Source organism: Eufriesea mexicana, unplaced genomic scaffold, assembly GCF_001483705.2.
Source record: "Eufriesea mexicana isolate 0111107269 unplaced genomic scaffold, ASM148370v2 scaffold19034, whole genome shotgun sequence".
Classification (NCBI taxonomy): Eukaryota; Metazoa; Arthropoda; class Insecta; order Hymenoptera; family Apidae; genus Eufriesea; species Eufriesea mexicana.
The window spans coordinates 167,062-193,459 of NW_016926279.1; the positions used below are offsets into that span (position 1 = coordinate 167,062).

A 26,398-nucleotide genomic window follows, 5' to 3' on the forward strand; every position below is an offset into this window, starting at 1 on the left:
TTCAAATTCTATCAGCAATTAAATTAATAAATTTGATAAATAATCGGCAGATTTATTGGGATAAATTATCGACCATAATTGGCGTGTATCGTGTCATACTTTCCACACCGTCGACATGGAAGCACAACTCGCCACACGCCACCCTGGACTGCCATTCTCGGATTTCTGGCATACGTCCCTTAAAGACCTGAGCCATCCCAGGAATTTCGAGGCATCAAGGTCTCGATTCGAGGACACCTCGAAATTCGTCCCTGTATTTTCACTTTTGGAAACATCAGCGTTTCCTGCGTCCCGGACACGTACACTCTCTTCCTTTTACAGCTTTGTCTCTCGTATTTTGTCTACAGTACCGATACGTATCGCTATGCGGTCTTCTGGTGGCCCTGTACCACTTCCTTTTTGCGCTGAAACTTCCTCCCGGACATGTGCTCTCTCTTTTTATTACTAAAACACTTTTTCCCCGTGTCCAACGCTGCCTTTTATTCTTAGAATTTCCTCCTTAATGCTTCTGCACAGTTTTTTATACCACTGCAACTTTTTTTAGTACCCCTGTACAGCTTTTTTTATTTCTGCGGCGCTTTTCTTGTCGTGTCCTTCCGCCACTTTTTATCATGGAAATATTTCAATCTTTATGGAGATCTTTATGGAAATCCTTCAGAGTCCCAATTTTGTCAAAGCGGAGTAGCAGCGTAATCCCGGAAAGACACCCGGTCGAGGAGCAGCTATTTTTCATCATTGAGCCATACTACGCGCCACTGGTCGGTGTAATCACCTGGTCCCAGAAGGAAAAAGTCTTAGGAAACATTGACAGTGATTTGGAAATTGACAGGAATAATTTTGAAGAAGGTGACTATTTATTTCCTAATTGTCATTAATCCTAAGGAGAAAGCACTGGGTGGATATGTCACCTGGACCCAGAAGAAAAAGGTACCTCGGAAACGTACACAGTGGTCAGGTAGTGACAAGAACGATTCCGGAGAAAGCGACGACTAGGTGACCACTGAACGACCACTTAGGTACAGACCATAGACCACCTATATACGAATACCAAGTAAAGGTGTGCTCGACCAAGGGTCAGTTGGCACTTTGGCACTCGTGGAAAATCGAAAGCACGGAAACTGGATTAGAACCAGCCGTGAAAAATCCGTGGCCACCCAACCCTTTTCGTAACCCTGGGCGATCGATGCTTACCCTGGAATAGCACCTGGTTCCCACAAATGCTTCGCGGTGATTGCAGTCGATTTTTCTCCTCGTCGATTTCAGAACGCCGTGAACACGCACGATTTGCTCTGCTCGCACCGTTACATAAAGGTCTGGGCTAATTTCGCGACATTAATTTGCATACGCGCGGTAAACGCGCGACGACGATGGAATAAAAAACGAAATTGCCAGGAAATTATGGCGACGAGATATTAAAAGACACCGTAACGAGAAATTATCCGGGAGGATGGAAGCCGATTCGGAGCGCGATTCGGCGCACTATTGCAAGCCTGAAGCATGACAGCGGCAGAGGACAATACTAATCGGCTATTAGTTTAGCGACAAGCAATTTCACGGAGTACGCGATACAATTGCTCGCGTTACTAGCACAGTACGCCGACGAAAACAGAATTAAGCGTAGATTTACGACGAGATAAAGCGGACAGAGGGATCGCGCGCGTAATCAGCTATCGCGGTGTAGCTGGAATTAAAGCGGGGCCGTGCGCGTTGCGAAATTAAAGCGGGCAAAGACCAATCCCGGCAGGGATTTATAGCGGGCCTGGCTGAATGGCGAGTGAAAAGTGCACGCGTTTAATTTAATATAACTTCCGTCGAACCTACCGGAAGCGGGTGGAGGGGTGGCAGAAAAATTCTGGATTCGCCGCGGCTCTTCTTACCCGGCAGAGTAGAGGGTGCGCCGGTTGGAATTAATTAAACGTTTATTGCGCGAATTACGCGCGCAAAGGGGTAGGCTGGCTTAGACGAAGGCGAGCATACGTGTGTACAACGTATGCACTGGACTCGGGTGGCTAACTCGTATGGTAAAATGGTAAACAAGAACGAAGCAAATCCCTATGGCGGGGAAGAAAAGTTTCTCCCTCGTATCGAGGCCTATAAACTGACCAAACGAACGATCATTCGCTAACGTATCTGCCATTACGGGAACCCCACTGACGCCCGTTTCGCATGGAGGAAGAAGGTAGAGAAGAGGAGCAGCGACCGTTCAATTCGTGGAATCCTGGCTGAATTTCGAAAGTTTCCGCGAGATCCCTAGACTTATTGGCAGAAGCATTGATTTACATTATGGCACGGCGTTACGGCATGTCCTTTCTCTTTCTCCCCCGAACAGGCTGGCTCTCTTTATTCGTGCCCGTTCGCCGTAAAGGAGGAAGCTGGCTCGCGTCCAAGGGTGCGGAAAGGAACTCGAGGAAGAAGAAGGATTCGAAATCGATGCCTGGCCTTCTCTTCTTTCCTCGACGAACGGTGCCCGGCTCCAGCCGCTCCATTTTTCCTCCTTTTCAGGCCTTCCAAACACGACACGACGCCCTTGGGAGCTTCTCCCATGATAAAGGATCGACTAGCAGGCATCCCCGTTTGATCGCATCGCGATCGCCTTCCCTCTATTCACCCGCTTGTTTCCCTATTTTCTCTGCCTCGCCACTTCGTTGGCAAATCGACGCTCGATTTTCCCATCGATCTTCCCGTCGATGCGTCCATCCCTCCCACCCCGAGCGTCCTTCTCACGGTTCGTTTCTTCCAGTCTGCCGATACACGCACACGTGCCCCGTGTATGTATTATACTCGTCTCGTGTACACTTTTATACCGGGTCGCAGAGCGAAATCCAGTCTGCGAGAGGAGATTTTTCTGCTTCTCGCTAGGACAGCATTTATGAAAATATCGTAGAATCGAGTGGACCGTTGCGCCGTTAGGTGTGCTCGTTTATTTTCCAGGTATCAGCGACGCTTGGTCCGACGTTTCAATTTTCCAGTCTGAATGAGCAACGGTAAAGAGAACTGTTCGCCGGTAATGCGAGCAAACCTGCCCGGATGAATCACAGCCCCCGGTGGAATAACTTTATTAACGCTGGCTATTTCTGAAAACACTTAGGAATGGCAAACATCGCGCGACTTGACCCTGTTACCTGAAAACCTTCAAAAATCGACGCTACTCTTGCCGCGGACGCTTTTAAACGATCCGATAAAATCAAGCCGCGAATTAAATCCATCCAGTTTCCATCGAGCCACTTTCCCCGGGGAAGGCGGGAAGAAAGCTGCCGTTAAAATATTCAGCCAAGACCAAAAATAAAAGTTGCAGGATCGAAAATAAATATTTTTCGCTCGAAGGAATCGAGGCGAGGTTCGACACGGTTAGCCCCTTGTAATTTATTATGATCTTCTCGCGCACCGATTACCGGCGGTAGACGTCGGGGAAACTGAGTGGACCGTAAACCGTGAAAGAGGCTAATGAGAAAGGGCAATTATGTTTCAGAAAGCGAGTCGGCTCGATTAACCGTTAAATGTCACGGAGAAGCCGTATTTTTAGCCATCGATCATCGCGACAGAGCCGGAGAACTTTGCCCGGATTTCGCCTCCCTCTGGTCCCACTCGCCCAACATCTTCGTGATTCTAAATCATTCGAATCGAGACGATAACAACGGATAATCTCGAAGAAACGCGGCAGCGATCGATAAGAGTGACTCGACGGAAGCACTGGACGTCGGAGAGGAACGACGACCGGGACGCTTCGATCAGAGGCGAGTCGAAGTTGCTGCAAGCTGGCATAAATTCAACCTAATGCTCGCGAGGCAGCAGAATCGAGAGCTCCGAATTTCCGCCGACGTAATTCCAACTTTTCGGCACGGCTACTTTTCAATCGAACTTCGAGGACAGCGAGCCGATCGACGCAACTTCTGCGGCTGAAACGGACGTGTCGGTCTATCGGCGAGGATCTAGAAACTTCCGTCCACCCAGCGACTTGCCCGGGATCGAGAGAGAACGGGATCCAGACGAATGGAAGACCCTGGACAAGGACAGGGAAAGAAGAGGCACGCGAACAGCCTTGCGCACTTTCACCGCTGCGCTGGGTGCTGGCCGCTTCCGGTCCCGGTCAGACCAAGCAGGAACTTGGAGAACGGCCAAGGAAGCATCCGCGTGGCGAAACCGCGGCAAAGCGAACAACAGGGTGGCTAAATCGTTGGCGAGGTCTGAACGATGTTACGGAGGAAAAAATTAGACGATGTCCGCAATTTTCGACCTTCCTGTTCGAAACCACCCCTGCAACCCCTAGCAACCCTGACCGAGATAACGAGTGAGGGACTGATCTGAAACCCTTTGGCTAAATTGACGTTCGATGAGGAGACGATTGAAGTAAGGAACCGAATTCTTGATAGATTTATAGAGGTAGATTTACATGTGTTATAATTGTAAGCTACCACTGTTACTGGGATAATGTAGACTATGTGCAGGTAATGGAATACTGTTGGAAGAGATTTACACGACGTGATTCCTACTACTAGGAAGAATGTATAAAGACCTTCTATATTTCAGGAAGTCAGTATGCGTCTTTATTCCTTGGCGCCTACGTGAACATAGACGTCCGATCTGCTTCATCGCTTGGCCATTTGTTTTCCTTTCCTGACCTGTCTCTAGCTCAACGATGTATAACTCGGGTTATGCAAACTATGTTTTAAGCATTTTGATGTGTTTCTATCGGAAGATCGCATGACGTGGTTTCTGTAGCAGAAATCATGTGAAGTCTTGCACGAAGTCTGTCTAGTTTCAAGCGTGTAGAGTATCTTAAGCATTCCAATGTGTATCTATTGTAGGTTCCGCTAGATGCGGCGTTGTGTGAGAAATAGACTACTGTTTGAAGAGGTTCGTATGACGTGGTTTCTGTCGGAAGAGTTCCTGATGAGTTTCTATTGGTCGGAGAAAGTTCTGCTGTGAATAATGCAGTATATTGTTCCTATTCGCGAGAATGTTGCGTTTTTAAGGATGAATCATTGGAACTGGACAGTTGCGAAGCTTATGGGTTCTTCCAAGTGTCTACGCAGGTGCTTATGACGTGGTCGCCTTAGTTTACAAGATCGCTGGGTTAACTATTTATGAAACGAGTGTCTCTTGGCCTAGACCAGGCAAGCCTTGAGACGACCTAGGTCTGCGATGGCCACTCAAAGTTTAGGAAAATCGCGAACATGTTCCGCAGACCTTGCCTGCATCAGACATGTGTGGGAATCCCTCCCACGAGGTTTGTAGATATCTTCATTGTTTCGCTGTGTTGACTCCTATGGTGCTGGTCTGTTGGTATGATATGGATAGCAGGTAGAAGGATAACAGGAAAACGAAGGGATGCGTTTCGTCCTGGGCCTGCTAGTAGACTCGTCAGCAAGGCTTTCAAGCAGGCCCTGCCTTAGTAGGACGGAGGACTACTTAGGTGGCATAAGAACTACTATTTAAGGGAGGTCGAGGATTCACCCAGGACTTGCGAGAATAAAAAGAGATTGCAGAAGGCAGTCTTAGCGATTACTGGTTGTTGTTCTTCATACGTTCTCGAGTACCTTGCGTGCCCGATACTTGAAACAACATTCGTAACGAGTAATTTGCGGAATAAACCGATATTCATTTAACCCTTGCTTAGATAGGAACATTAATACCATTTCTATATAATTCCTATTGCTTGTGAACTATTTATAAGACGATAGATGTAGGCTGTTAGAAGGGTCAAGGGATATTTCCTATATACTAAAACGTTCAAGAGCGAAGGATTGACTACTGAGAATTTCTGGAAAATGCTTCTGTAACAGAGGATACCCTATCGGATGCATCTCCTTTGATGTTATTCGTGCGAAAATGTACTTCAATCTCGGAGGCAGTGGTACCTCAGACTCAAGGATTTTCGACGGAAGTAAACGCTGCTGCCACTTCGGGTTTCGACGCGAGCAGGACGAACGAGAAGGTAGAGATACGTAGAGGCGTGGCTGCACGTCGACGGATCGTTTCAACTTGCCGAACTCGGTAACGATCGAAGGGAATAAAAAGGCTCGGTTAACGATGCAGAACCGATTGTTTAATAGACGAGAAGGCCGTGGAGATCCGCTCGGGGTCGAGCAGACGATTTTCCCGGCGAGAAGAGAAACAGCAACGAAAGGGGATGAGAATTTCTGTCAGAAGCAAGCCAACCCTTTGCACCAAGTTACCGCCATAATCGAGAAAGCCGTGTTGCTGGCGAGCAACTGGGTCATTCCTAACAAAGTGAGTGAGTCGACTTGGAACCCGAACGAAACTTTCCGTTGGTCACCTTTCAGCGACACACGCCCGACGCTATTCGAGTCGGCTAATTATCCAGAAAAATTCCCCCGGTTACGTCCCGATAAGATTCCCTGTCCAATTTTTCCCCTTTCAAATTCGCCGTTCCATTCTTCGCCGTTACGTCGAAGCCGTCGGCTTTGTGAAATTATCGGGACGTCGATCGCGAATCCTCTATTAGGATAAAGAGTCAATCCGTTTCGAGTGTCATCGAGACCAGCTGAAACTCCATACCCGATAGCATCGCAAAAAGCTCGTTAATTCTGCCTCAAATGAGCTGCAACGCTCGGCCCAGCGGATTGGCTAACTTTTTCATCAAGGTTGTAACAGACTCATCCATCGCGACGCTGCTCCAGGAACGGATTAAACGGTTGTTATTAATTTTTCTTTTACGCGCAATTTGGCCCCGCCCGAACTGGCCTCGTGCACAGCTCCGGCCAAGCAGATCGATAGAGACATAGATGCTGGAAGGCCATGGAAGATCCTATGGGGGAAAGCACGGCTAGAGCGGGACAGAGAGGGTCGACCGGGCTGGAGAAAGATAGTCCCACTGGGATCTGAAAACTGCTGCTTCATTCTCGATTTACCAGCCGGACCGACGATACTCGTGCAACCCTGCAGATGACGAAGAATCCTTCGGAATTTTTTCTTCTTTTACCGTGTCCTTCGCGCATCAGGAACGGAACGAGAAAGGCCACTTCTGGATACCTTCGGTCTTGTTTAATCCTGATATCGGATATTAAGGCTTTCCATGGCGAGTTTCGGTTCGCGAGTCCCCTCGTTCGTTAGGGCAAACAATGAACCAGGTGAGAAGAGACCTTACCGTGGTCACAACTTGAACCGTAAAGTGTCGAGATAACGAGTAGGTCGCCATATTTCTTTCCACGGTTGAATTCAGAGTCGTGGAAAATTTTAATTTCGCGAGTAAACCGCGAATCCGCTCGCGTCTCGAGGAAAATCCAAAGAGGGTAGATTTCAACCTCGGATAGGAAAGAGAGGGGTGAGTCGAGGGATTCGTTCGCCATGGTTCTTCGAGATCTAAATAACGGAGGAATAAATCTCGCTTGGTTAATAAATCCCCAGAATCTCGACGCTGGACCAGCAAGCCGGGATGTTTTCTCGCTCGAACACTCTCTCTTTTTGCTGGTCGCCTCATGAATTACAAATCGCATCTTGTTAACACCGACAGGAACGCGAACAGTTCCGTGGCCACCGACCACGGCCACGGTTAACCGAATCATTTTTCGAAAAAGCTCCCCGCCATTCTTCAAACGTAGAAGAAAAGACAGGCTGCATCCAAGTCCGTGTTCCAATTTCGCGCAAGAAATAGCCGCTTTACTTTAATAACCAGGTGACTTTTCGAATGCAGATTTCCGCGATCGATGAAGCGCGTTTAACCCTGCCGAGCTGAGCCAAAGGAAGCAACGTGGACGTCGTACAACGCTATCTTCTCGAGGATCGAGGAGGCTTCGAGCAACAGGGTAAAGTAAAAAAGGCTCCACCGATCATGGGAGGCCGTTGAAATCAGCCAACGAAACCACGATTAATACTTCCGTTAGCACCTCCAACGAGACAATTTCAGCCTTTCCTGCCCCGTCGTTTAGTGGAGCCGTAAAAGAGGGAAGAGAAGTTCCATTGGGCGAAGGAAACCGTCTTCGACACGCAAACCAACTTTCCTTCGAAAGTCAGTCCGTCCTTGCGTGACCTTAGTGGGTTAAATAAGTAAGCCGAAGGGCGTATCCTGGCTGTTCGTGGGGTGGAAACGCATAAATCACGCATTTTCCCGACCACCCCCGCCGCTGGCAGAAATACGACAGATATTTTACAGGAGGTGCTCGAATGAGCGGGAAAGGGCGCATCAGGGGCCGAGGAAACCGAATCGGGCAGGAGAGGAAGACGCTGGGGTAAGACGTGGAACTGCTATTTCGAGAGGTCCATGATGAAACGGGTGCACGGATGTGAAAATGGAAGCGGGGAACCTACGGCTGCAGCGGAAACGCGCAGAGACGTCGCGCAACCGGTTCAGCCATGGCCGAGCATTTGCATGGTATTAATGCTCCACGGTGCGCGTTTTACATCCGCGAATTTGCATGGCCGTAAAAACGAGTCGTAAACATGCCTGTCAAGGTACAACGCGCAGAAATGTTTAACGAGAGTAACCAAAGGTGAGAGCCGCGCCCCAAAACCGGACACGCCGCTGGATCTTCCAATTAACCTGCCTCTTCCGACGTTCCGGCCCCATTATTCGGCAATTCCAGGCCGATCCTGCCGCGAGAAACTTTCGCGTTCCTAGGCGCGAAACTATCGCCGGAAATCCGCCGGACTCGCCTCCAACTTCCACGTAGACCGTGCTCGGAACGCGGGCCAGAACGAGGATAAGGTCCGCCCTGTGTTCTCGACTGTGGATTCTCCGAGCTGGATCCCGAGAGAAAACGCAACGAACGGCACCCGATCCTTTGAGAAGGCTTTAATTAAGGATCAAACGCGGTCCCGAATTAAGTCTGAGGTCCCGTTCGAATGGCGAAACGAAACGGAACGAAACGAGATCTGCAACCCGACGACCCGATTCTCCGGGATATTCTGCTTTCGTTTCCCTTTTCGACGGGCCTGCGCTCGCGAGAGGATGAAGGCAATAGCCTGAGAGCACGCTGCTCGTCCGATAAACAGGGCTATCCTCCGACCTTTTATCCGCCATCACCGTAACGAACCACATATCTAGCATTCAGTCAGGTACATTTTGAAAAGCCGGATTCTTTTGTTGCAAATAGACCCGGGTGATCTCGATCGATCGACGTGGGAAACTGGTATCTGAGGTTTCGACGAGGAGAGCAGATGAACGAGAGCGAATGTAATTTAATGGATTTGACAATGGTGGTTTTCCCAGTATTAATGACCGATTTTTATACAGCTTTTTAGAAACTATTCGACCCTATTTCTATTTCTTAATGAAGGGAATCTTTTTGGAAGGACTTCTTTAGAAATTCTTCAATTTTTTTAATGGATTTGATAAATGGTGGTTTCCCTAGTGTTAATGACCGATTCCTATACAGCTTTTGAGAAAATATTCCACCCTATTTCTATTTCTTAATGAAGGGAATCTTTTTGGAAGGACTTCTTTAGAAATTCTTTAATTTTTTTAATGGATTTGATAAATGGTGGTTTCCCTAGTGTTAATGACCGATTTCTATACAGCTTTTGAGAAAATATTCGATCCTATCTCTATTTCTTAATGAAGGGAATCTTTTTGGAAGGACTTCTTTAGAAATTTTTTACAAGGAAATAGTAAGACCTTTTGATACGAGGATTTCACTAACTTATTTATCAATAATTAGAGAATATCGACAATTTTTTCTAGTACAGAATAATAAGAATTGTGAAAATTATATGATGATACTTTGCAGGCAGATTTAAAATTATATTCGAATGTCTGACATAATCGTGGCCGTTCTACTTATCTAAACTTAACGACTCGAAGAAAGAAAAATCTCAAAAATAAAAGAACGGCCTCAGTTGGAAGTTTCTTCGTCCCAGTTTTTCTTTTTCCCTTAAATACGCGGAAAATACGAGATTCCATCGATGGGAAACGCGAACTATCTCGCGATCCGACAGCAAAGTGACGAAAATCTCGCGCAGATAGACCTCGCAGAAATCATAGGGTGCCGATGATTGGCCGGGTAAAATGCCGGAGTCTATATTCAGAAACGCGGGAAATTTTCAGCGTTACCGGGGTTAATATTCGAGGGACATAGGGGGGTGGCGGCAGAGGACGTTCGCAGCGGGGCAAAATTTCCATGATTTGAATCGCTGATGGATTCGTAGCAATCGACTGGCCGTGCTCGTCGTTGTAATACACCGATGACAGGGTCTCCATTAGCATTTTATTGGGGACCATAGCCGCCTGTTGCATTGATTAGTTACCGGCTCGTATTCGCGATCGAAGCGTCGACTGATTAATCCCTTGATAATCCAAAGATAGTTTTCCGATATTAAGAATCCAACGAAACCGCGGCCTATTAATTTCATTAACCGCGACGCGATCGGCTCGTAATCCTCCCGATTTCTTCATGTATCGTATCGATAATTGCGAGCGTTAATGAAAAGCAAGCGGGTACGAAGGAACAACACCGGCACGTATTCTCTTAGCCTGTTATCGGCTAACGCACACCGGCTTCTACGTGTGTGTCGTGTTCGAGAAGCGATGGTGAACGATAGTGGAGTAGTCCCGAGTGGTGGCAGAGTATATTTTTATCGTTTTCCAGAAAGAAGCCTGGCCACGAAGTCCCGCGGCGTGGAACGACAGGAAATCGATGGCCAATGAAAGTTCCATTATAAATTCGCGCCGCCGTCGTCGTCGTCGTCGTCGTCATCGTCGCACGGCAGAATAATTATAATAAAACGTTATTACGCGCTCTAAACCGTGAACTAATTGCGCCAATACGGAATCGTTATCGACGGTCGCTTCGACGCGTTCAGAGCTTTTTCGCGGACGAACGAGGAGAATAATAACGCAACCGAGTCTATTCCCGGGATTAATTTATCAGGGTACATTCTCGGGTTCTGCTAATTGCGCAGATAAAAAGCTTAAGAATGAAGCTACCGAGAATACCCTCAAATATTCAGATGAACATCACGTTAATACCCTAGATATATTATCGTCCGAGAGGAAAAATTATTTCTCGCGCTATCTACCAACGACTCCAGCAACTTCGCTGTTAAGCAAGTCGAAAGCATTAACCGCGAACTACGAAAAGCATCGTTACCGACGCTTCTAAGGATCTTCAATTATTTTAATTCCGGCCGGAACAATCATCCTAATGCCTCATCGTAAACCACCCTTTCTCTCCGAACGATTCTTTTTCTCTTCTTTCTTTCCCTTTCTGTCGCTTTCTACCTTTCCTTATCGCGGCGTCCATTAAAGCTCACGGGGCCGGAACGCGCGTAGCGAACTACTTCTTTAATATCTCTAGGATCGCGAGAGTTTGACGTTTAACCTATTTGAAGCCTATTACCGAGATTAATGCAACGTCGCGCGAATGTAAGTGCATGCCGTGGATTCGAGCCACGCTCAAAATATCGCGGGAGAAAAAATTCGGCACCGGAGCTGGTGTGCATGCGTCGTGTCAATTATTCTAATTAAAACACGCGACCACGATGTCACGCCATTATGCTATTCGTTATACGACACAGCCACCCCCGTAGGCGGTGTCCCGATGCGGATGCCCATTAAAAATTGCCCACCAAGTCGATTCGATGAGAAGCGGAAAGGGATGTGCCGCTGCGTTACCCCCCGCCATTCGAGGGTGCTTTCTTCGAAATAGTAAATAGGACCGTGACACGATACATTCGGCATTCAGCAGCGAACAAAGCTGCTTCTCGACGGACGGATTTCGACGGAAGAATAGGTGTACCAGCAGATAATATGGAATATTCAAATTTTCCCGCATTCACTGCGATCCAAGTTTACAGTGGCTAAGGAGGCCCGTTAAAATACACAATGGCGATATGGACAGAAGAAAAAGAAATAGGGGTACGAGCCGAATTATTTAACACGATGACGCGAAAGCTTTTCGAAGGAGGGATTTCAAGTAACGCAACTTCGTTGGAAAAGGCCTTTTCTCTCAAAGGAAAAAGTGGGGTGGATGGAAGGGGAGGTTAATGAGGCCGTTGCACAAATTACCCTCTGTGGACGTTATCTCTCGCAGTGTTTCGACCTCGTTCGCTCGTTCGTTATGCGATCCCGTAACCCCAACGAGCCTACGACACCGTGCACGACTGCGTCCTGCTTTTAACCCCCGTATTCGCTATATTTTCGGACGTCGCCAACCGATTGCTGACCCTCGATCGAAAATGTCAGTTTATTCGCCTAACCGAGACCTCTGATACGCGCTCAGCTAATATTACTTGCGTAATCTCGTATCAACGAGGATCGCCGATCAATCGCGAACGACAACGAGCCACCCCTATCAGTTTAATCTCGCGTGTCTCCATCATCACTGTCACATCCGTTGACAATTGTTCGCGTGTCACGAAAAACATAATCTCGAGTTATCCGTGAATTTGCAAGCATCCCTCGCGAATTCTCGGCTAAGCTACGATCTTCTTACCATCTCCCATCGCAATTACACGGTGTTCCCGTGAAATCTCAGCCGACGTAATAACGATCACGAGCAGCGGGTCCTGTGGTAAGACGTATCGCGAAAACATGTCACGTCGTGGCTGAACAAACCTAATTACCCACCCTCTCGGTAAAGGACGTCATAACGGAGAGCGAGGAAGAGTGGCTCGATATCGTGGGTCGTCTCTCGGTCGACGGAAAGGATCGTTCAAAATTCCTATCCTATGGTCACTGGTCCACGAAACCGCCCGTAATATTCTCCGGCAGACTCGCCATCGGCCTGCGCAATTTCCATTATCACGCTGCGAAGAAACCAACCCCCAACCCCGGCTTCGACTCGACGCGCCTGGATCTTCGTACAACTGGTTAATCGTTGGAGAACGAGGCTAAAGTCTGCCGGTGAAAGCAGGAAAGCGTGACGATGGTCGCAGCCGGAAAATAACTCGGTAATTTCCGCGTTATCAGTGACCGTGTGCAATTTTAATGGACGTCGGAAACGAACAGCGACGCGACGACCGCCGGTTTACCATCGCGTTACGTGGTCCAGGGGTTATTCGACGAATAAGCGAGCCTAACGAGCTTAGGGTATTCAACGCGAACGAGAGCATCAACGGGAGAAGTATTACGATGCTATATGGGCTTGGAAAATTTCGGGACAGCAGGGTAAAGATGAAACACGCGTTCCACTGCACGAATTCGCGAGTTGGTCCACTCCGAATTGGTAAATTGGCTCGACCGAACAGACCGGAACTTTTTTCGAAATGCGACCGAGCTGAAGCCTGCTCCATTGCAACGGCGATTTCGACCTTTCCCCCCCCCCCTTTTTTTCCCTTTTATGTAAAAAATAAAAGCGGGACTTTGAAAAATTGCGGCAGGAGACGTGTCCCATTGAAATCACGGTAATAGCGTTTGCTTATGGAATATGAAATATGAAATATTGTCAAAGTTTCTTTAACTCGATAAATGTGACTCCGCGACCGAGCGAGCTTTCTGTCTTTGTGTTTTCTAGCACTCGGACAAACGGGTAGAAAACATTCGATTATGATCGAACAATCAAAGGCAACAAAGTTTCAAGAGCTTTCACGAGTAGGAGGAAAAAAGATATTTAATGAAAGAGAAACTGTACCCCTTAATACCGTGGCAACCTGCCCCGGGATTTCTTTCCATCCAACAACTTCCACGGACATGCTATACACGTAGCTTTTTGTCTCATCCACTTTTGCGTTTTTCCCCTGAACCCGGGAAGATTGATTCAGAGTTTATACCACGTGGCACGTAGCAATCTTATGGGGAAAAGCGCTCCGACGGACAGGCGAGCAGCCCCTATATTCGAAGGATCATTAAGGTTGCCTGCTTCGACTTACCCTAGTTAATTGAACACTGTTCTGTCGGGTTTTTCCTCTCCTGTTTAATCTAAACGTGGCTCATATTGCGTACGCGATTCGTCTTTCTCCCCCTGAAATCTGCCGATATCGGTACGAAATTTCCTCCGAAAATTTTGCAAAATTTCCCTATCGATGACATAAACACGACCCCATTTTCTCCCCTTATCTCGTATAAAATAACCTTCTGTTCCCCAGAAATTTTCCACGGATAGGGGTATTTTTTCCTTAGAATTACGTAAATTTATCGATTTGGAGATTAACGAAGACTATGAGATTATAAGAAGACTTGAAAGACTTATATAAATACTCTAAAAATACACAACACTTACTTCCAAATAGGGAGAAATTTATTATAGGTCATAAACTTTATTTGACAAGTCCACCCTTTTTTCGTATTATTAGTCGTATCGATTAATTACCAAATTTGGAACTAGAATTGAAAGGAAATTTTCAAGAACTCTTAAAAATGATCCTTAATAAGGATATTCCCAGAGACAGAACTCATGGAGAAATGGAGAAATATTCGAAGAAAAATCTTTTCAACCCCTCTCGGGAATCGAACCCTTATTCATTTTCGTCCAAGCCAAGGACGCAACTTACTTCACCACTGAAGACTTCTAACTTATTGACTATTCCAATATACATTACCTACACGAAATCACTATCTCTATAAAGTATCATCACAATAGCAACAAATTTTCAATCTAAGTATCGTAGTACCTTACAACTTTACTTCATCCAATTTTCTTTTGTCTCGAAGCTATATCTGGGTCCAGTTACTAAAATCTAAATCGATTCCTTAAAATATTAAAATAAAATTCTTTTCGGCGAATTCTGTAATTAAATAATACACGATTACTCATGATAATAATGTTATCTAAGTATTATTATAATTTCATTATTTCTTATTTCTATTATTCCACTCTAATTTAATTCTTGCATACTCTGATTCCGTATCGACATTCCCTCTATTTTTCCCGCGTACAAATGGACCTTTATCCATTAACCGTCTCCTCCATCTGAACTCGCCACTGCCAAGATGGCTGCCAACATACGGATCGAAATACCGATTTTTAACACCTCTTCGTACCATTTCCAGCTGCCATTACCTTGGCGAATTTTTAACATTCCACCAAAACTCTAAGCTCCCGTCGTATTACGATATACGCCGTCTGGATCCTTGACGGAAATAGGGACGCGGAAATGCGATCATTCTCCACACGTTAATCCGATTTAACGGCACACAATATGCGTGCCCAAAGATTGAAAAAGAGACCGGGTTCGGTTTTATGAGACCACACCTGAGCGAAATGTGTTCCGTGTACACGAAGGTTATTCTGGCCGGCTGCCAATCGAACTCGGCAACCGAGAAGTGTTTGCCGAGCGTTCATCCGTTTTCGTTACTCCTGCACTCCTCTTTTGCCCGGCTCTGTCCTCTTATCTGCTCATTTTCGTCACCTTTACATACTCGCGCCCTCTCCGCCGGTATCCAATTCAATTACCGATACCGATGGGGTCGGGCATCGTTCCGAACGCATCGCTGCATCGAATAATCGACATCACAAAGGGGTGCGCGAAACCAACGAGACGCGCTAATCATTTTTTCCCGCTTTTTTCTTTTTTCATTTTCAAGATTAATCCGGAAAAGCGCCGCCTGATCCCTCGCGAGGAATAATCGAGTATGAAGGCTAGAGTATCTCGTCGAGCTTTCGAGCAGTGAACTCGAAGTATCCTTTGAGAAACGCGACAAAATTATAACACACCCTTTGATTTTCAGCTTTCCTCGACTTACCTCGAAATGTATAGTATATATGAGGAAAGAATCGTAAGACTGCGAATGGAAATTTTGATTTCAGTGGGGAAATTTTTATTTAGTGCTCTATGGCACTGTTGGCAAAAATGTCGGAAGAAAATTACTGTCTTTAGAATATTACCACAGAGAGTTGGATTTAGTACATCAAAATACAAGAAACAGGTCAAATTAATCTTCCATATCACTAACTCTTCGTGGTTCTGTATCCAGTGTGACTGGACAATAAAAATAGTCAAATAGTGAAAGAGCTAAGATATGCATTTCAAATTCGCATTCATCGGTCTTAAGAAAAATCCAAAATGGTATAAAATAATACGCTATTATTTTGCCTGGAATTGCGTGATAATTTGATAATTTGACACCGAATGAATCAGACTTTCCACCGATCGGCACAAAAAGTTATTTCGTGGCTCGGTCATGATTTCAGACTGATATCGATGAGGCCAGAAGCTTTTTAACCCTGCCACCCCATACGCTCGTGATTCCTGTCTCGGCGACAGAGGGTGGAGATGAATATTCGTTTCATAGTCGGGAAATCCACGGCGAAAATCCGTTCCGCGTACTGGCATCGACTTAGTCGCCATGGAATCTCGAAGATTTTCCGACTGGAACGACTTTTCGTGGTATCTTGGCCTCTCGACTCCCTCTGTCGCACCGTCATCCCCTTTCCCGACCTATTCCGCGAGCTTCTCAAATAAAGGGGTTACAGTTCGCCATCGATGACAAATAACGAGTGAAACTCGAACAGCGTGTTTCGTCGAATAAAATGAAATCTACTCGTTGCTCGTTTCAGCGAGAAAGAGAACACGCGAGAGGCTGCGATATTCCGATCGTTTCCCGGGATAAAAATATACCGAAAAATTGTCTCGTCGCTCGACTAGCTATCCAGGTAAGCGTTAATTTGAAAAGTCAGCTCGATCGACTCGATTTTTTTCCTCCGCTCCCCTTTTTTCGCTCATTACTCCATTTATCCCAGGTGGCCCGTTTGATTCGACTGTTTATCGCGAATTTAACGAGGGATCGGTTATCCTTTATCGCGCGTATTTCTGACACTCGTATCCCCCCTTGTCCCGCGGGGAATTGTCGCTGGAAAATGTAGTTTTTCATCCTCTCTCTCCCGCTTCTCTAGTCGTCGCTCTTTTCCACGCGCGTCTCTCCCTTTTCGTCTCTCCTTTCCTCTCCCCTTCGCCCCCCCTTTCCTCTTTCGTCCCGATACGAACCGCTGATGCCTGCATGTCTCTCCATTTTGCGGCGAAAGCGTGATAAATCCTCCGTGGCGGGTTATTGGGAGGAAATAAGAGGGAAAATCTCGCAGCAGCGTAATTTTGGAACGGTCGCTACGTCCGGCCACGCCGGCGTGTATTATTTAGAAAAATAATTCTTTCCGCGCCAGCGGAGATTACGTCCCCGACACTCAAGTGTATGAAATATCGGGGGTTTGTTAACGACCCTGCCACGTTCCAGCGGGATACAGATTTAATGCTGAAACGTGCCGCACGAGACTTTCACGCTGTTTCTTCTGAATCAATAAAATTCAACTGCCCCAAGTTTCGAGTGCAAGAAAACCAACTTGGACGGACTCGCCTTTGTTGTTCCATCAAAAAATCGTACCGGATATTCGAAGACCGGACACAAATGTTTTCTTTAAAAATATTTAAACCTAACGTGGTAGTTTTGTATAAATGACGCGGACCGGAAACGAGCGTGTTTTTCGTTATTTTGAAAGAAATTACTGCGAAACGATGCTGGCAGTTGTCGATGTTCAGTGATTCGATTTCAATATGTACACTTTGGACGGACGTAGAACGACCGGTACATCGATTCGAAGAGTTTCCATCTAGAAAACTGGATCGTTTAGGGTTGAAACTATCACAGAACCATTGGTCGATGAACGAATCCGTGATTGAATCGGTCACGTGGAGCCATAATCGGCCGACGATTCGTAGCGAGTTGGAGCGTACGCGCTGGAATATCGAGGCGGAAAATGGCCGGGAAACTCGAAGCCAGCCGTACCTTTCTCCTTTTACGAGCCGGAGTTGATTGTCCCGCAAATCTTTTAATGCCTCGTCGCGCGAAACTTTGCCGAAACAACTTCCTTTATCCGCGCTCGCGTACCGATAAAAATGCCCAACCGCGAGGAACCTACTCGCGTGCTCACCAAAGTAAAACAGCCCTGCCTGCGAGGAAACGGAAACGAATCGTTTTGGAATAAATAACGACCAACTGGATTTCGAATAAATTTCTCCAAAGACACTCCAGGTTTTTGTGTAAACTTTAAATTTCGAAAATTTCGCACGCGATACGGCTAAATATAATTGTGACGCGACCCTATTCGCTCTAGCCTCGTTGCTTCCAAGTTTCGTACGAGACCCTGAGGATTCCAAGTTCTCGTCGTGAATCGTCAAACGTTTATTATTTTACGTGCATTTTAAATTTCCAGAATTTTTCCGCCACGCGTCTAAATATAATTGCGACATGCCGAACCCTATTCACTGTAACCTGGCTGTTTCAAAATTTCGTATGCAAATTTCGTATTCGACGTTCTCGTCAACGATCGTCGTACGTATTATTTCGCTGAAATTTTAAATCTAGACAATTTTTTGTACGATAGTCTAAACATAATCGCGACGCGACCGTATTCGTTCCACCCCCATTGCCTCGAAGTATCGCGTACAATCCGGAGGATTCGAAACTCCCGACGTGAATCGACGAACGTATTATTCTGCGTAAATTTGAAATTTCGAAAATGAAAAATTCCTACTCGATACGTCTAAATATAATCGCGACGCAACCCTATTCGCTGCAGCCCCCGTTGTTTCAAAGTTTCGCGTGCAACCCTGAGAACTCGGAATCCTCGTCGCGGTTCATCGTATGCATGTGCAACGCATCGGTGAACCGATCCGTTTCAAAAACTCGAAGTTCTACACAACGATCCCGTGCTAAATGACTCGTAGATTCACGCGGGGCAAACAAATTTCCTCTTTCAGAGGCGATAATTCTATACCACCGCGGCAACATTCGCGTTGCCACCTTTGCAACAAGATTCTTGCGCTAGTTTCCAATGGCTCGCGCTTTCGACCCTGTTCTCCGCTTTTCAAAAAAAGAGGAACGCGAGTGAAATGCACATTTTTTTGAACGGGAACGAGGCAACCCGCTCGTTTGCACCGCGTCAGCTTCATGCAGCGTACGCAACGCGCGACAATGCACAGACGCGATGTGCAGCTACGTGAGCGGGTCCAGATCGCGGATTTCCGCGCGTTTCTTCGCGCATATTCCACCTTTTCTGTCTTTGTTTCCTTTTCCGGGCCAGCTGAGAGATAGGAGAAGTGAATTTCGGCGATTCGGGGGTGAAAACAATGACCAGATCGGGATAGAGGTGAGAGGAGAATCGACGTGCTAAGGGAACAGAGAAGACTCGCGTAACTCTGAATAGTATCTTCTTATATACTCCGAGATGCAACCACGCTCATCCCGTTCTGAATCTTTTCGAGAAAATGTACCACGTGGTAGAATACGCAGAAAACGAGATCCCACGGATAAGTTTTGTTCGTTTCTCAGTGGACTCTGCTGTCGCGGAACAAAAGGGACGCTAACGTCAGACGCTAACGTTATCGCGTTGAAAGGAAAGGGAGCGACGGCATTTAGATTATAAAATTTGTATATTCTTGGAAAGCAAGGTAACTACATGACGCTGAACGGGAACTTTGTTCATGGCAACGTACAAAACTTAATTATCATACCGCCGTAATGGAACTCGAACAATGATCCCGGAGTCTGAAAAGCCAAAGCTGGATGAATCGCGTAACGCGCAGTGCCAAACTGCGTTCCACGGAGAACGCAAATTAATATCGCGAATGAAAATTTATGAGAATCGTGGCTCCCCCAATTGTAGTTATCGACCGTCGATTTTTACTTTGCTCTGGCAGCAGGAAACGCTGGCAAGGAATCGAAAATTTGTTTCCAAACACGTGAACTCGACGGCCAAAAATCGAGACGATGGTCGCTACGACTGCACCTCCTGTCAATCGATGCGAGAGGAAGTTCGATGCTGTGGACCAGTCGTGATAGGAATTTCGATGCAACGACTGTTTGTCTAGCTCTCAAATAGATTTGAAAGGTATCGCGTTAGAAGACTGCTAGAGAAATCCTCGAGGCACCTGTTGATCCTTCTCGTTAAAGTTTGAAGGAACCGACCTGGACTAGCCTGGACACGCAAGCTCAAAGGTGCTTGCTGCTGACAGGGGAAAAACTAGCTAATGTTGGCCCACTAGCGAACGCGAATTTTTCTGTTTACCCACCGTGAGGATGCAAAGACTTTTAGGGAATAACAATCCGTCATTTTTCGCTCGAATTTATATCTTGCAACCTGATGGAATCTCTGCGCTAGAATAAACGTGCCTAACTCACCAACAATCCTCGTCAAGTATTATAATTATATGCTAAACTTGATACACGACGAAAAATTATACGTAACGTGTTTTAACGCGCGCAAAACATGAAGAAATTTTATAGTTTTGCGTAATTTAATCATGAATGGAATAGAGGTACAGTGGTTAACTAGAATTAGATACTTTTCCATTATTCATTTTTCGGAATTAAATCATAGCGCGATCAATGAATAAATTTTTAGAAATTGTGTCATGTTCCAATAAATATTGAGCCCTCTATTGGATTGGATTGAACAATGGAATAGTTTCCCGCGGTTATAATACGCACAATTTTTTCATAATTCCGCATAATAATTTCCTTCATCGGTTCTACGCTCTCGACGCTATTTTTGCCTCGCGATGCAGCAGTAATTTTTGTCAGCGGCGCATACGCTCGCTCTTTCCGCGTTTTATCGAAAAATACGTCGAAAGGATAAACGGGGTGTAACAAACGACGACGCGGCTTTCGAAGGCGAACTTTTTCCGACCGATTCGAAAACGAACAGCGTTACACTCGAAAACGGAACTCACGATAAGAGCCTACGCTCGTTCGAGCATATTCGACGATTCGTCGCCGTCGTTCCAATCGAGCTTCGGTTCCCAGCGGAAATCTCCGCGTATTTTTTAACCAGAAATGAAATCTGAAGAATTTGGCCTGGAAAATGTCGTAAATCAGGGGAAAAGCGCGCAATCGCGCGGGTAATGGCTCAAGCGTGCCTGCGAAATATCGCGAACGCTAGAAATAACGATTCGGCCACCGGTTCGCACCTGAGTTCTGATCAATTTCTGTCAGAGAAGGTGCTATATTTGGATCGCGTGAAAGAATTTAACGGCGCGCGATTAAAATTATCAAAGGCAGAAAATCCGAATAGAAATTCGGGTGCACGGGAGAAACGAGGAAACTTGGGATTAAAGAGAGCCGAAGGAATGAACGAGAGAAAAAGAGACTTCAATTGAGACAATTAACGATAAAAACACGGAAATTCGGATTATTATAATTCCATTGACGAATCGTGTGTATCCGGGACCAAAATTGTTATTATCCTTTAATAAATCTTATACATTCGAAATGGTTGACCAACGCTGCAACTATCGAGCTGTGAAGCACACTTGAATATAGTATCTCTCTGTCTCCACGATCGAAGAACATATTAACTACCCTTAATTTGAATTGGGTTACTTTTGACCAAGTGATAAATGAATTAACAAACAGTTTGAAGTGGCACTTTTCCATCGAACTCTGCTAACAGAAAAGGATGTCGATCTTGTCAAAATAGTCGAACTTTCGGTTATAAAAGCAGCAAGTCCGAAACTGGTAACTAGTTTACTGGTTGCAGTGTTAATCAAACGATTATCGTAGCCATCGGTCTCCTCCCGAAACGATCTGCGCGAGTCCGATAAACCCCCATATAATGTACGTTGGAGAACTATTCTAAATCTCTCTCGTCGTTATCAGAGCCATTAACTATTCCTAGCCATTGGAGCCTTGAAAACTCCATAACCCAGCGTGGCATGTGCTCGCAGCGTGATCGTGGATCAAAAGAAAAGGCAGTTTCGCTGTGTAACTTTTTAAAAACGGCCAGCCACAGCCAGATAGCTGCCTCGAGCGAACACTCGTGCGAGAGGGGCGGAGGGAGTGCTCGAGTTGCGAAAGAGCACTCCGGATTCATCGGGGGCCTTTTTACACCTCCTAAATTCCCGATTGGATCACGATGGATGAAAGTCGAGCAACGGGACCAGCCAGAGGTATTTCCCGTTCGATGTACGACGCGAACGCGAATTTGGCCGACGCCGGAACGACACCAGTGGCTAACCACCGGGACCACCGGCTGCGTGGCTAAGGCCTAACGCTGATTGTCAGCTGTCCGTGCGAAAATGAAATGAAAATATCATCGACATAGATTTCGTTTCACGGCCAGAAATAGAGGTAGAGAGAGGTAGGACGTGGTCTTCTTCCGGTGGCGGGCAGCCCGAATTTTTCCACTGCTCTTACCACCCCTGCCACCCCGTCGTTATTTCCGATACCGGCAGTCTCCATGAGACCACGCGGTCGCGAAATTCGCTCCGCTCGTATCGAGAATTCGTATCGATTCCGATCCACCGGGAGCATTAATATTTTCCGACTATGCGGATCCGCGCTATCCACGAAGAAAGTTGCCGGAATTTTTTCATCGCCTCTCGGTGAAGGATCGCTCGGCCGACACGGAGGATTAGGGAAGCGAGAAAGTTTCGATTGATAAATTATACAGCCGGAAACCGGTTTGGGTTCTACCTTCATCGAAATTGCAAAAATCCCGCTGCTTTCTTCCCGTTACGGTATTTCGATTAAGGAGAACAAGACGTGGCTCCGGATGATCGATGCGGATTTACAGAATTTAATTCGCGACGGGAAACGAGCTTCCCTCGTGAAGATGCGAGCATTTTCTGGAGATTAAAGACGGACAGGGTTGATTTCGCGGTTGTTAGAGAAAACACGGGGATGGTCGGTCACGAGCGAGTTCGCGAGGATGAGAGAAAAGTGGAAACTGGTTTACGGTGGAAGCGAAACTGAGGAGAGCACGAGAGACGCAGAAGAAATTGTCAGCCGAGCTTTCGGGGTCGGTGCTTCTACTCCGCTGCGGATATTTAGAGAAAGCAGCGAGGCCCTTCGAGGTAAAAAGGTCGACAACGACCTCTGTTTAAAAATATCACTAGAGACTGCTGCTTGTTCCAGCTTCGGGCGGTTTACACGGAGCCAATTACTTTCACAGATGCACCGGTTACTTCTGTTTCATTCGACACATATCTAACTTGGGGCTGCAAGTTGCCTCGACTATCTCTGCACGTAAATTCTCGACAACGTTGGAATTCAATGATCAAGAGAAAATTGTTGCGCCTAACGTTTCGCTATCCGATATGCGAGCGTGCTTCCTCTCGTTTAAAAAAAGAAAAGGAAAAAAAAAATAGCCAGACAGATTCGTTGCGGAGTTTCCATATCGCAATCTGGCAAATCACGGAAGGGCCACGAGAACGAAAAGTCAAGGAAATAAGGAGCAGGATATCTAAACTCGATCTTGATATTATAAAATCGTTAAGCAACCTCGCCGGGAAGAATTTTCGCCAGTCACGTAAGGGTTAAGCCGCGAGGGGTTACGAATGAATGGCAGAGGTGTGTCGAGTTACAAGATCAGTGGGTAGAATTAATAAATGGCAAGGAAACGAATTGCGAATGATTACTCACCCCAAGGTAGTCATCGTGACGATGGTGTACCAGAATGCGGCAGGAATCGAGGTGAAGTTCGTTCCATCGACGTTCTTCTCCGCGTAGAACATGACGGTGGCGAATATGATAATGGCCATCGCCAGGGAGAAGACGAGGAAGCCAAGCTCCGAGGCGCAGGACTTGAGGGTGTAACCGAGAATCCTGAGACCTTGCGAGTGCCTGGAGAACTTGAAGATCCGGAACACACGGAAGACGCGCAACGTAACGAAAGCACCGGATACGTCGTCGTTGTCGGTGATACCGAGACCAATGTAGTACGGGAGGATGGCGACCACGTCGATGATGGACATGACTGATCGAGCGAACTTGCACCGGCTCGGCGCCGCGAACAGCCTCAACAGATACTCCGCGGTGAATATCATGACGCACGCGGTGTCCAGGCAGAAGAAGACGATCTTGTAACGCTCGCCGCATGAAAGCGTACCGGCGCGTCCCGGACGATTACCGCACGGCACGGTCTCGACCACGTTCGCCAGCACGCTCACGGCGATGAAGAAACCGGTTACATAGTAAAATACCAAAGCTGCCGTCGAGATGTGAGGATTCTGGAATGCCCTCCACATCTTTTGCCTGATGTCCGGTAGCTGCTGAAGGTTCTGATCCCCATTTTCGCTCAGCTTGTCATCCATCAAACGCTCCGCGTTCTCTCGTTTCCGGTCACGGTAGTCTTCGTAGCAGCAGTCGCCGATCACGTCCGGCAGGATACCGAAGAACGCCAACTCCTCGTCGTAGCTCGTCAGGCATTCGTGCTTCGGGTAATGAAGCTTACCGGTTCTATAATAGTTCAATATGTGACGAAATATGTCTGGATCACGGTCGAAGAAGTACTCCTTGCTCTCCTCGTCGTAAAAGAACTCGCGCTCGTTCGAACCGAGAAGAGTGTCCGGATACTTCTCGAGGGTGTTCCGCCAGGTCTCGAAGCGACGGCCGCTCACGTTTATCAACAGCTTCTCGTCGTCGGCCTTGCGACGATCCTTGGGGATCGGCGGCGGTGGCAGTGGATGTGTCGCGATCGGCACCCAACCAATCGCCGCCGCACGGGCGAATGGCAGCCATGCTGCCACCGAGGCCATGCTCGAAGGTGGAATATTTTTCTTCTTCCCTTAAATTTTTCCACCTTTCTCCGCCCCTCTCGCCCCTCCTCCGTATTATCCTTATTAATATCTCTATTATCTTTATCTTTATTTTTACTCGTATTTTTACCTTTATCACTATTGTTATTATTGTTATTATTATTATTATTAATCCTCTATCTTAACCTCTTCCCCGTACTTTTGTCAATGTTCTCGTGTCTCGTTCACCACCGATCCGCTCGATCATTCGCCATTAACCGAACGATTATTCCGACTTTGAATGCAGAAGCGAATCCGTTTACGAGCTGCAGTTACGCGCATTCAACCATAGACGAGCTCGTCGAGCAACGAATAAGGGTTTTACTACCAGAACCCCACTTCTGTTTCCGTATTTCGACAACTTACGTTCCTCGTATACACATCCGCGTTGTTGTTTTCTTCGACTGCACTCGTGATGATACCCTCCTTCCGATCGTATACGCGCGTTTCCTTCTCTCGCTCGTTCCTCGCGTCTTCCTCACCGGCTCCACTTTTTTTCCACGAGCCGAAAGAAATACTCCGGCTAAAGCTCGAGTTCCTGGAATCCCCGGGGGATAAACGCCGACTCGTTCTCGGGCAGAGCCAGCGGAACAGGGAATTCCGCCGAGCTTTCGGTTCAGACGGATCGTTCGAGTCAAAAAGTCCTCGACAATCTCCTAGCGCAGCCGGTCGTGCTCGAGGCCTGTCGCCATTCGAACGATCTATCTATCTGTATTAGCTGATCGTGCAACACCGGCGGCCTTCCCACCAGCTACGTGTCGACGACGACGACGACGGCAACGACGACGACGACGACGTCGACAGCGACACCGCGATCCTAAGATCCTGCACGACCACCACCAAGTTCGTCATCATACCTCGGCATTAAACGCGAGCACCACGACAACCAATCGTCTCCTGGCAACTTGCCTTCCACCATCATCGATACCGTTTCCGTTTCGTGCTCGTATCTACCTCTTTCGTTCTTCCTCTCTCTCTCTCTCTCTCTCTCTCCCTCTCTCCTTCTCTCTCGTCGACGACGTCGAGATCGGTATCGAGCACAAGATCTTCCACCTGTTCTTCCTCGTCTATCGTCCCGTCCTGTGCAACGTATCGAATTAAAGACGACGATCCGGCCCTTGCTCCAGAGTATCCTCGAGAATCATCGGGACGATTCCGCTACATTGTCGATGTCGCGAGTGCTGCGGAAAATAGAACAATTCTTTCAGCTTCCATTCACGCGCGAAACCGCCTATCGAGGCTCGGCCACGTTCTCGGGTACATCTTCGTTCGAAAGCACGCGGCGACCGACGAGGCGTGATATTTTAATTAATTCACCGTAGCTCCTTGCAGCCTCTCTGATGCGTACCGAACGCGTTGCTGCGTCAAGTGTGATCGATGCAAGCCTTCCGAGAAGAGGCTCCCCGTGTTGCCCGAACGAGGCTCTCTCTTCGTCAATTAATTCTCGTCGACCGGGTCATCGTTGTTTATCTTTCCCCGGAAGAGATCGAAGCTGCACGACGATGCCAATTCCGTCTTTCTCCCCGTTGCACCGATCTTCGTCGAGGACAGCAACGCGATGACTGCGTTCGATTCTTCGCAACGACGTCGTCGAGACGAACCTCTCGGGGTGAGGTAAAGAATAGCGACACCGAATGGAGCGTGAAAAAAGGAAGGCTTCAACGACGAACGTTCGATCGCGCAATTTCAACGAGGTTCGCCAATGGTCGAATTATTTTCGCGGTTTCCCCGATGTGTCTCGCGAGCGTAACTGGTCTCGAGCGATTCTCGAGCATCGTCCGCGAAACGCTCGGCGAACAGTGCGTGGCCGTGCTGATTCAGCCTGTATCGTTCTCGGCACGCGCAAGCTTTTTTTACTCGCTCGAGGCCCGTTGCGGATCACACAGCACGCAAGGACCACGCTGGTTCCGTTCGTCGACGTAATACGTCAGAGCGGGGAGGCACACGAGTTAAAAGCTTCACCGGTCGCGCAGATGTTTTCCACGACGCACAGCTCTCG

The 26,398-nt window shown here is 47.2% G+C and overlaps 1 protein-coding gene across 3 annotated transcripts in view; it reads right to left on the reverse strand.

The window, feature by feature from the left end:
• The window catches only part of Shal (potassium voltage-gated channel protein Shal), a 119,067-nt gene extending 94,603 nt beyond the window's left edge, over positions 1 to 24,464 (reverse strand). For all 3 annotated transcript variants that reach the window (XM_017909624.1, XM_017909626.1, XM_017909625.1), the window contains exon 1: positions 23,246 to 24,464. In XM_017909624.1, the coding sequence (XP_017765113.1) occupies positions 23,246 to 24,360 (1,115 nt within the window). In that variant the 5' untranslated portion in view covers positions 24,361 to 24,464. The remainder of the gene's footprint in view (positions 1 to 23,245) is intronic.
• Between the last annotated feature and the right edge of the window lie 1,934 nt (positions 24,465 to 26,398).